Here is a 12,541-nt window from a genome sequence, read left to right on the forward strand (position 1 = left end):
GTAGTATCTGTTGAACACAGGAGATCCATCTAGATATTTACCCTGAATGTAATGAATATTGATATTTTAGTATAACATTTCCACACAGTAGGGTCATAAGCAAGAGGAGTCTTATTCTTTATGTTTACTCTAGCTAACAGACAACAATCAAGAACACTTATTTCCTTCAAGCCTACCTGTTCCTCTGTTCTTCTCTCCTTGCTGCCAAACACTGCTTGTGACAAAATCAAAGCAAACCCTGTTTTCTAAGCAGTGTCCAAATTACTCTGGGCAGATATTGTTACATTGAGCCAAATGGTTTGTATCATTGTTTCTGAGCCAAGAGGAGATGTGAACACTGAAAAACTGGGCACCATCCCCCTTCCAGTTAAACTTCAGCAACTTCTTGGGAATCAGGACAATGTCTAAACCACACTTTAGAGTTTTCCTAAAATCAAAATACTCCAGAGATCATCCTGCTTCTGCTTGCTCATAGACAGAATGGTTGAAGCTGATGAATGTGTCCAATTATGGATCCATTGCATGAAAACCGCACATGTGAATAGGTCTATCCTATGTCTGTCACTTAACTTGAAAAATGAACAAACAAATAAATAGTTTTTGTGTTGCAAGTTCAAAATTTGGTTTAAATGCAATAAATCCTCTATGGTAAAGGCAAAGGTGCAGACAACAAAAACCCTTCTTTTTTCCACATAAGGTTGAAAAACAGCCTGTTCTATTCTATTTTGACTGAAGCCACTCAAATGGCATTTCAACAAGCTGAGTCACCTTACATAAACAGAAAAAAATAGATAAAACACATACAAGAAAAATAAATAAACCTATTCCTACTTTTAGCTGTAAGAAACCATCTCAGAAAATGGTATGACAGGAACTGACCTTCATTTAAAAGGGAAAAAAAAAATCCACTAACTTTTAATGGGTAAAAGGTCTCATTTCTTTCTACAATGTTTGTGTTTTTCAAAATACTATCAGCAGGTGCACCAGATTTCAAAAACCTCTTGTCCTTCATCACATATAATTGTGCTGCATATTATATTAAGAAATACAAGTGAAGCAACGTAAGTGATGGGAGTTCAATTAAAACCAGCATAATATCTTGTTGCATAGAAAATGATTCTGCAACTGAAACAGGTTCTAATGAGAGAAAAAAGGAATACATTTTCACATATTTTTAATTACATAGAACTTCCTCAAACATGATTTTTAATAATATATTCCATTAGGTTAACATCATATTTAAAGAAAGTGCATTTTCTGATTTCATTTCAAGTCTGATTTTGAGCAATTATTGTGTCATTGTTCTGCAGGAGAAAGGTTGAATTCATTTACCGTGTGGTTATGCTCGTTATGATTGATGTCGCTTCTCCAAATGATAAACCAATCACCCCGATGATGTAATGTCATTTTAAGAGTGCTATAATCACATTTCTCTCAAACTGGGAGTTCTGATGAGTTCTAACAAAGATTTATTGTAGATTAAAGGCCTTCATAATATCAACAATAGATTGCTCATTTGATAGAGTATTTGATTAGGGTTTTTTTTAGGCAAATGGTTTTTTCCATATATATTAAGGATAGCTCTTGTGAAGGGCACAGGGCAACATGTGGGTGTATGTCACCTCACATCCAAAAGGTTCATTCATCTTAAACCTGCCGAGGAGCCATGCTGTAATTGCAGAGCTTGAAACAAGCAGAAGTGTCCAATCAGACAAACAAGAGGACACTTCTATAGTGTAATTAGCAGAAGACTTTGGCAAATATTTCATTTTCAGCATGTACTTTGAAGACTGGGATAGAAATGTTTAAAGAAGAAACTAGAAAATGCTTGCAGAGATTTATTAATGATTGAAGATTATCTGGGATCTACGCCTTAAATATAAGCCTCAACAAATCTTCCTTTTCAACCCAAGCCCAAATATAAGCAAAATAATTACATTTAAAAGAAAGAAAAAAAAGAGAAAAAACCCACAAGAGCATGATCAACCTTTTCCTATCTGTAGATGGTAAAAGCTACTCTGAAAATCTTCCATGGTAAATTAGTGATAAGCCAAAAAAAATAGTAACCTTCTCCAATTTAATGTATAAGTCATTATTGGTGGTATTTTCTTCTAAACTCTCTAAAGAAACATTGTGTGAACTAAAGAAAAAAAATGACACCACTAGAAAAGGCTCATTATTTTCCAGAGGATGCATTAAGTCCAGAAGAAATACTACAGAACATTCTGTGATAATCAAGCAATTATGCATGTGTCTCTGGTGAAAAATTTAAAAAAAAAGACACCTGCATCTTATACCCTGAAAGTTAAAAGTCATTATAAATTTAAAAGTCATTAAAAGTCATATTTTTGACCATTATTACTATTTATTAAAAGAGTAAATGGGATATGTGGGGAAAAAAAATGCTAAAATGTAGAATGAACAAAGCAAAGCCTATCAGAGGATGCTGAAATGCTCCTTGGGTCAGCCCACAGTAACAACTGTCAAACACAAAGCTTTTAAGGATATAAAGAAACAGTGATTATGATTTAAAATGAAACATAAAGAGCTCTTCCATCAAATTTTCTGATGCTGTTATACTGCAGCTTCCTTCATTTGGCTCCCTAAGAAAAGCCATGCTGGTTCTCTCAGTCCCAGCAGAGGCTGTAATTACCAAGTACTCAAGTATCCTCCAAGTCTGTTTTTAGTTCACATTCCCTGACCTTGATTTTCCTCTGCTTATTTCATCTCTCTCCCATTTACTTTTCCCATTCCCCTTTAAAATCTCATCAACTTGATCCACCACATCCTTTAGACAACGTTCCCTCTTCTTCTTTATTTCCCCTGTTCCTGAGCTCTGGGATGAGGCAAACATTCTCCCAGCTCCTCCCTGCAATCAGGTAATGCTCCAGCACCAACCATGAACCAGCGCTGCTTTTTCCATGAATATCACTTTCTGTTTCTCTGCCCTCATGTCCCCTGTCATTTTATTGTCGTGTTACTTGGACTCACAGGTGCTTTTGTGATTCTCCACAAGCTCATCTAGTTCTTAGCACACTGCCATCACCTGCTTTTTTACCCCACCGTCTTCTCCAAGTATTTTAATGTCCTGTGAAAATTCACTGAAGAGCTCCAGCTTCTGCTTACCGTCTTTCAAATAACTGCTCACCATGCAGGAACCTTCCCTCTCCCCCTCTGTTAGCTGAAATGCTTCTCTGAAAGCATTTAGGGACAGATAAGGCTGAGCCCTTTTGCAAACACAGAGATCCTTCAATCAGCTGGACCACCCTTATTCAGAAACATCTGAGCCCTGCAGAGGACTCTTGAGTGTTCCTAAGGTATGAAAATAAATCACACTCACTTCCTGACCCCCTCCCCATGTCCATGGTTTCTACAGAGTTGTCCATTAGAGATTTTGAGCTGTACAGCTCCTAGATCACTCAAAATCTCCTGAAACCCCCCAAAACGGGCATAGTTTTTATTCCATAATAATAAACTCAAGGAGTGAGGAAGAACACTCCATCTCTGAATTACTATTTCTTTGTGCAGTTACATTTGAACATACCTGAAGAGGGTTAAAGGGTAATTCAGGATGGAAGGAACCCCAGGAGGTGCCTAGTCCAGTGTCCTGCCCAGCAAGGGCAGCTCTGAGGTCAGACCAAGTAGCTCAAGATTGCAGCCATCGAGTTCCTGGAAAGCTCCAAGGACAGAGGCTGGACAGGCTCCCTGGGCCACCTGCTCTAATCCAGTGCTTAGGGGGAAAATTGTACCTAATATCCTCTCTGAATGTTCTGTTTGCTTCTGCTGCCTGTCCCACCCTCCCATCACACAGCCCAGCCCCTGTTAGGGGCTGTTGTTCAGGTGTGCTGTGTGCCCCCAGCAGTCCCACACCACACAGAACCTCCAACACTGCTCAGAGCTGCATCCAACAACAACAAAGAGACCCCTTAGGCAGACCAGACACTGCATAGAAGCTCCAAACTTACTGTGTTTAGTTAAATAGCACACAACATATATCTGTGATAAAAAAACCCAAACAAACAAACAAAAAAAACCAACCCCAAACAGCACTAGAATAGCTTCTTTTGGTGCCTGTATTTCTAAAAAGGGATTGCATCTTCATTCCTCAGTTTTTGGCTGTCAAAATGAAAAGTCAGCACCTACTAATACAAATTAAAATTAAAAAAAAATGAAAAGAGAAAAGAAAAAAGGAATGAAAACCCCAGGCGCTACAGATTCCATGACTGATAGAGCTGCAAATGTTTTAAAACAGTGGCCTGAAAGACAAGAATTAATTTGCTGAAAAATAGCAGATCTTAGTTAAATGTGACATTGTAAGTATAGAATCAGACAGATTCAGAAACAAGAACAGACACAGACTGGCAGAAGCAACATGCATTTTTAGATACAAAACCTCATTCCCAAATGATAGATTAGATTAGCCCATGCAGAACAAAGAATCATGGTGTGTACATTTCTCTCCTACTAGATGCAACAAGGAGGAAGAAACCTACTTTGGAAAACAAATCCCCCTGATGACAAGAATTCAGTAATATTTTTTACACTGCTTCTACCATACTTAAAACTAAACATCTCTCTAGAGTTAAATGAAGGAACACCATTATGATGGATTGTATTTCCAGGAATTTTCCACTAAATAAACGAATAAGATTTTCCTTGCCCTATTTCCATAGATGCTCTCAATTTTGTGCTGATGCAAGAACACATTTGCACATTAAAAAAAACAAAACCAAAAAGCATAAAACCGGCACAAACATGTCACAAACAAACTCCATATGTTTGCAATTTTCTTACCACTGCTGGAAGCCTGCTGTGGCCCTGAACACGCTCTCAGCAGGTATGAATTAGGAGAGAACTCCTCATCGGGATTGGTGTCCATGATTTGATGGGACGTGTTGCTGTCTAGCAATGGCATCTGGCAGCTAACTGGTGGAGGATTATGAGAACTGGGCAGCTGAGCAGATGGGAGAAGGCTAGACGAGGATGTAGGTGGAATGGGACGACCTGGGAAAGAGGACAGAGGGATCAAAGGTCAGCAATGAATGTCATGAGAAAACCCCACCAGCCAAGTAATAGCAGTGTAAGTGTGCATGGTTACATCCCATGGCTGCTGTGCACAGCCCCTCAACCTTTCAGCTGGCACCAACCTGTCCCTTTGTATCACATTTCCTGAAATCACATCTGTAAATATCTTAACATGATAGCAGTGCTCTGATTGGTTTTTTGGCTCTTTTACCCAGGAAAATGGCTCCAGCACAGGAATCTCTCCCAGGCATGAAACAACCACACAAGGGCTTTCTCCAGGCTAAGGCTGTTCCTGTAATGCTGTGGATCTTTGCAGGTCCCACTGAGAGATGTGCCAAGAAGTACAGGGGACAGTGGGACTGAAAGGCAATCATTCCCCTTTGGAGATGGGCTAACCTGGAATGTGGGCTGGCAGCTCTAAGCTCTGCTGCCCTTCCTCTGCCCCTGTTTTCTGTGCTGGTGCTGTAGGAGCAGAATTTCCTGCCCAGCCAGGCTGATTCCAGCCCTGGAGCCCAATTGTTAATGGGTATGAAATACCTCAGCCCACAGCAACAGCATGGTTTTGGTCACACAAAGCAGTGGCACCAAGTCAACAACAGTGTTCATACTTAGGTATCCTTTGCTTTTGTGAACTCCCAGAACTTTACACTAATCCATTCCATCAAAAGCACACAGATGAAGATTGGTTTTGGTGTGGTGGTTTTTTTTTGTTGTTTTTTTTTCTTGGTTTTTTTTTTTTCTTCTTCTTTTTGTTTTGCATTACAAGTTTATCTCGTGCATTGAAGGAATTCTTCATGAATAATTTAAATGTAAGAAAATATGACCTTTGTGATACTGCCAAAGTCTGTAAGGCAGAGATCTGCTACAAATGTTAAAACACAGCAAAACTACATGAAATGGTGTATTCTTATTTCCATCATTCTTAAAGTAACAGTACCAGAGAAAATACAGTCTGTTTTTCTCACTAGTTACATGTTCATTTTGAATCAAGGACACTTCCCTTTTTATGAATTATCCTTAGGTTTGTACCACTAGGTAAACTTAAGGAATCACACATGACATTCCAAATGATGGTGAAAAAAAAAATCAAGAAATTAAAAGTTCTGGCTCCCACATATCAAATATATTTGGGATGCAGCAATCAACCATTAGATACCGAAACCCACCAACTTTGCACTGCCTGGTACCAGCAAGTAGCATGAATTACTTTCTTCCCTTCAAAAACTTTTGAAATAAAATAAATACCAGAACATAGGCAAGTAACTTTTATGATTATTTGTTATGATATTTTTAGCACTGGATAAATTGATAAGACTGAATTATCAAGTTATTATATGACAGAAATGGATTTAAGCTACTCCACAGTAACTCCCATTTACAATCCTTTATGCTACAGAAAATCCAATATGCATTGAATATTTTCATTGTGGACTTGCATTTATGAGGAAATAATTCTAATATTGATGATGGGAATAATTACTGTTATTATTCATGATTATGCCATTCTTATGAAATACTACCATGAATATCCTAAACATCCAAGTGAAATCATTGAGCAAAAGCAGCTTCTAATTATTTCTTTGCAATGTGTCGCAAAGAAGCAGAGAGGCTGAGGTTTGACACACCTCTGACAGGAGTGTGACACTTGTGCCCACTGTGTGCATTTCATTTTCACATACTCTGGCTCTGCTTCAGCATCGGGAAGTTGAAAGAAGCAGCTTTATAAATTCTAAATCTGCATTTACTGCATGTAGCATATGGAAATGTATTACTATATTACAAAATTGTTGAACGTGTGAGGGTATGAGATGAAGAAATTTTTTTTTTCCTTTTGTGGAAACTGCATATGGTATCTTAGAGCAATTTAGGTACATTTTTGCAGAATACATCGAGAAAGGAAAAAAAAACCCAAAACCTCAAGAATTATTTTGTCAGGAATGCTAATCACATTGTTACCATCAAGAAATAATACAGCCCAAATCCCTGAAGAAAAGGCAAAATGTCTAATTACTGCAGCTCTGTTTGTAGCTGGGAGGAAACAGAAGGTATGAAGCTGTTAAAATGTGGCATTATTTTGGTGGGAAGCTGGCTCCTGAGGAAGAGCTGTCCACAATCATGTGCTAATTGGAAAACATGGATGTCTGTCAGCCACAGAACCTATTGCAAATTATCCTCTGGGTAGACTGCCCAATAAACAGCCAAATTTAACGAAAACTTTTCTTGTGGTTGGGACATTCTTGATCTTTCTATCAAGCTGATAGATCAAGATCCCACCACAGCCTTCCCCTGCACTCTTAAGAGGCTCTAAAAAAGCATCTTTCCTCTCTCTCCACTCCCAGTCCCTGAAACACATGGAATATCTAATAAGACACCCAGCCTTTTGTAAAATTTGGTGGGAAATGAATAAAAAATTCCTAAACAGGAAGAGAGAGACACCATTAAACTCTGTTGCCTTAAGAAATTAATCTAAGGGGTAACTATCTGCAGTACCACAGTCAAGAAAATGGTTGTGAAAGTACCAAAGAGAAGTGTGAGAATGCAATTAGGCTACAAAGAGCATGATACGTGTAATTTATTTGTTACTATACACCCTTAAGTGAGAAATAAAGGGTTTGATTCATACTAATAGGAATACCTTGGTCAAATATGTTCAATGTACTATTTAAAAGAACAGACTAAGCTTTGCAGATTGTCTAAACCTGAGCTCCTTGTCAGACCCATTTATGTGTCTGCAGATATCTCAACAGCCATATTTTGAAATTTCCCAGCTCTATAAAAGATTCTGAATTTCCGCTGCTTCTCAATGGGATTTGCAATACTTTACAGACTATATAACATACTGTGACATATGATGACATCAGTATTCTATTACACTGCTGTTTTCAAAAGTAAAATCAGAATGTCAATAGAAGTTCCAACAATTTGTACCTAGTCTTCATATAGTAATATATTAAAGCTTCTATGAATATTTTTTATCTAGTTGTGTGTGGGCAGAATGCTATATGGATACTTACAGTGAGGCAATAATGTAATTGTGTAACACAGTCAAAGAAACATAAACCACATAGAAATGCTACAATGGGAACCAGACTTAAAGCTGATATATTACATTTTCAATAGGGAATTGTATCAGCTCTTATTCCAATATCTGTTCATATGCATGTTCATACTGCATAGACTCATGCATGACAAAGACTTGTACAGATACTGAATAGAGCATTCGTAAGGCATTTTTCAAAAAGAGCATGCAGCCAAGAAGAAAAAACAAATTTCCTCTCCTCCCACCCCTTCCTTCCCTTTCTCCTGTCATTTATCTTATCTTCCTTTTTAGAGTGAAGGAAGAAACCTGGTAACTCTTCATTCAGATTTGGGCTTGCTTTGGGCTTCCACACCACACAGCACCTCAGTCTGCAAAGCCTCTCTTTACCCTCTTATCACTTATATTCCTTTTTCTTTTTAAATCAGCCTCATGTTTCTTCACCAGCCCAGGAACTTTTTATGAAACCATTCCTCAATTACTGCTACGCTTTAAGTCCTTAGGGCTTAAAATCTGCTGTAGAACCTACATTCAGAAATCAGGCCATGCTCACAGCTGGTAATGTCTCAAGCCCAGACAGGGAAGAAGAGTTCTGTTCATCTCAATCACAATAACACATTTGGAAAAGAGATACTTCAGTTGCTATTAGCCTGAAAGACCACACCATCACCAGAAGGAAAAAAAAAAAATACAAAGGAAAAGAGAGTGCCTGCAATCACTCCCAGCATGAATATACATAAACAAGAGACACAATCAAAGAAGAGATGCAAGCTGCTCATCAGTTACTGAAAGATATTTGAGATACACTTTCCATACTCTCTGTTCTTCTTGCTCCTTTAAAGGATCTATGGAGTTTTGTGGATAAATGAAGTCCATATGTCTGTAAAACCCTGGCCTCTATTTGTGCATGACAGGAATCAGGGAACCAATAAAATCCCCTGGAATTTAGCAATTTTGAGCAATAATCACACAAATATGCATTCTGAAATGTGTGTGCATATATTTATATACATCTTTATATACTGAAGTATATTTACCCACACACCTCTAGAGAGACATGCATAATATCCCAAAACATACATTATTTTACCAGCTCTCAAGATGAATCCAGACTCTTTTAACAGCCATTTTGCCATTAATTTGGTCAGGAGGGAAGATCACAGCCTGTGTGTTGCCATATCACTCTTTAAGTTATTCACTCCTGTCATTAGAAAGTATCTGAATCCCAGGGGTGGTTAATACTGACCTCAAAACTTATTGTCTCTCTAATGGAATTCTCAAGCTTTTCCCATCAGGAGAATCTCTCTTCTAAGGTTAGACATGTGCAGCAAACACCTCTGTGGACTGTTCAACCCCATGCATTTTCAGCATGAATTTCATATACCTAAGCGACATATCTTTCTCGATGACTTCCATTTATGACAGGCTTTTATAAGCAAGATCAGGTTTCAAAAACTTAAACAGCTGATAATCTTCACAGTCAAGGGGTTATGATCTAACTGTTCAGTTCTTCTCTAAGGCTATCTGCTAGTCAAGCAGACAACAAACATCACTGACCTGCAATAGTTAGTCCCATATATTGCTATCCGTAAAGCCCCTTTGTTCTACAGCTCTGGCCATAAGGACCAGGACTCAAAAAGGAAAGATACACACAAGGCAATATCTCACTGGGCAATCCTTGGCAGGCTGGACTGCAGAAAGAATGGAAACTTTAAGATAACTGTGTTTCTAAAAAACAGCTCTTTGGAAGATATAGCAGCATTCAAGTATTAATGCAGGAAGCTAAGGATATAAAGAGTGAAAGCAGAAGAGTTGTTTCCCCATAACTGATGGCATTAGAAACTCAGTGTAAAACACTTAATTGGCAATTAAGATTCTGACATTTACTGACTGAAGCTGCTGATATTCATGTCACACCAATACAAAGCATAGGAACCTGTGCAAAGTAATCCCATAAAATAATGTTAGTGACTTCCATGATGGACAGGATCATTAGCTGCAGTTGCTGTATTGCTCATATATACTAGAATTATACCCAGAAGGCTATCTAGCAACGGAATTGGGTGGATATGAACCAGAGGTGATAAGAGAAGGATCAGGTATCACCCTCCTTTGCTCCCTTCTGTGAGGAAAGCTGGACACAATCAGTAGCAGGACCCCAGGCAGAACCCTGTAACAGGCTCAGCCCTCCTCCTCCGCTTAACACATTCTCACTGCGTTTTCAAGTCAGCCTAAACTGAAGCACCTACACTGTCAGCATCGCTAAGTTCACTTTAAAGAGTGAGAAAAGCTGCTAAATGTGTCAGGAAACAACTAGATAATGTAAGATGCACGTTTTTGCAGTGCAAAGCACTATAAATAAAGCAGGCAGCTGATGCAGGTGAAACTTTCCTGAGGTACAGCACATTCAGCAGACTCTCCCCTTCCTCCCCAGAAAAACTGCTTTCTGCAAAAGAAAAAAAAGAATCTCCTCCTAATATGAATGCATAGCACTGCTCACTAGTGGCCTAGGCACTCTCAAGCAGAGTTATATTGAATAAATTAAATATATATTATCCTTACTGGCATAAAGAACATAAATATTTTGTATTTGGTGAAATTACTCTAGTTAACTGACACCAGTGGGGAACAGCTCGTGTGAATTTTGTAGCTAAACTGGCATTTGTGCTTTCATACACTGGGGGACGGCAGAGCCCCAGTAGGCAAAGCTCTGCTCAGGGAATAAAGTTATTCCCCCTGGAGCCAAGCATCTTGTGCTGCCAGCTCCCAGGAGAGAGGCAAGCCTCAGCACCCAGGAGCTCCTTCCCCAGGGCAAGCAGCAATGCTCAGCCAGCTGTGCAGAGGAATGGGTTAACCCCTTACTCAGCAGACCCCACTGCAAGGGGACAAGGCAGAACAAAAGCCCCAAATGAAGGATGCAAGAGAAAGAGGGAAAGGAATCTACATCTGTGATCATTTCCTTCAGCACCAAGTTGTTTTCTCTTGCCTAAACTGCTGCACTTTTTCTCTGAGGCAAACACAATTCAAAAGAGCGAAAGATAAAGATATAAATCAGGATTTGGATGGCAGAGAGTCATCACTGAAGGAAGGTACTTCCAGTGCTTCTGCAGCTCCTATCTCTGAGAGCAAACAGGCACAAAAACCAGCCAAGCTAAGAAAAAGGTTTTCACAGAGTCTATTTCACAAGAGTTAAAGGAGAAAACAAGGTCTTTCTGAAAGGCCAGACCTGTTTGCTGATGAGTTTAGGTATTTTTCTGCATAAAAAGGGATAGTAAGGGCTACTAAGGATGCAGCTGTTACCATCATATCATACCAGGGAAAGACAGAGAATGGCTCTGAAACAAAAGAGAATAGCAAAAGAGAGATTTAGACACAGTAAGTCATCACCTGTGATTTATATAACAGCGAATCAGCAAAGGCAAGTAAGTACCATAAATTTGTGGGTTTCCCCATTTAAAAAAATTAGTAACTTCCTTCATCTTGCTTAGTGTTCTCAAAACTTGTTACAAAAAAAAATATTTTACGAAAACTAAAACAACACTACAAACCATTGAAACATATTCATATTAAATATATTCCTTCTCACTCTCCTCTAAAGTAAAACCATTTACTGCACAACCAGGAATACAGTCTGAGAACTGCAGATAATAGAAAAGGGACAGATGAAGAACCACGAACAAGTCCTGATCTCTGTTTTTTTATTACAGATCCAGTCTACAAGCTTGTTTGAGCTTTGTTATCTTCCTTAAACCATTTGACCTCTCTACGTGGTTAATATTTTCTGCAGTACTGCGCATGTGTAATCTTTGAATATGGAAATCACTGTACCAAAGCAAGATATTATCATTGCTAAAATCTCTGCAGGAGAATGAGACTAACTTGGAAATCAATCACTTCTGACTTTCAGTGTTAAATTAATTTTTTTAAGCAATCCATCTACAAATGTATCAGTTTTATGAAATTTGGATATTAAAAATAAGGAGACAGTCATGACTTCAGAATTATCTAAACCAATTCAGTATGTAAAGGAATAATTTGCTGCTGTCAAAAGCTAATGTCACTTAATTCTTGTCTTGTTAAATCATCTGATGCCCCTTTCTTTTTTAGTTAAACAAAGATAAATAATAAAAGCAATTTACAGCTAGAAGATGTTAGGGTTCTGCAGCTGTTCAATGTCTTCTGGGCAGATTAGATTCTGTAATGAGAAGTTACAAGCCTCATTTTATGAAAGCTGTTGCTGTCTCGGGAAAAACATCAGTGGATAAGATTAGAAAGCCCTTTTCCTTCATGAACCTATTACACCAGCAAGCTGATTACTTGGCATATGTTTGATACCTACATAGCTGGAAAACAGTAATTTGTTTCAATGATTTTTCCCATCACTCATAAAGTCAAAATGTTTCCTCTAATATTACCCTACCTCTGATTCAGCCAGGAAAAACAGAGAAAAATCCATGGGAGCAAAAATCACACCAACCA

General features: G+C 38.4%; 1 protein-coding gene across 7 annotated transcripts in view; it reads right to left on the bottom strand.

The window, feature by feature from the left end:
- The window catches only part of TENM2 (teneurin transmembrane protein 2), a 557,904-nt gene that overhangs the window by 209,169 nt on the left and 336,194 nt on the right, over window positions 1–12,541 (bottom strand). For all 7 annotated transcript variants that reach the window (XM_085073437.1, XM_085073436.1, XM_085073435.1 and 4 more), the window contains one exon: window positions 4,795–5,004. In XM_085073437.1, the coding sequence (XP_084929563.1) occupies window positions 4,795–5,004 (210 nt within the window). The remainder of the gene's footprint in view (window positions 1–4,794; window positions 5,005–12,541) is intronic.

The sequence above is a fragment of the Lichenostomus cassidix genome, chromosome 13, assembly GCF_008360975.1.
Source record: "Lichenostomus cassidix isolate B80296 chromosome 13, HeHo_3.0, whole genome shotgun sequence".
NCBI classification, from domain to species: Eukaryota; Metazoa; Chordata; class Aves; order Passeriformes; family Meliphagidae; genus Lichenostomus; species Lichenostomus cassidix.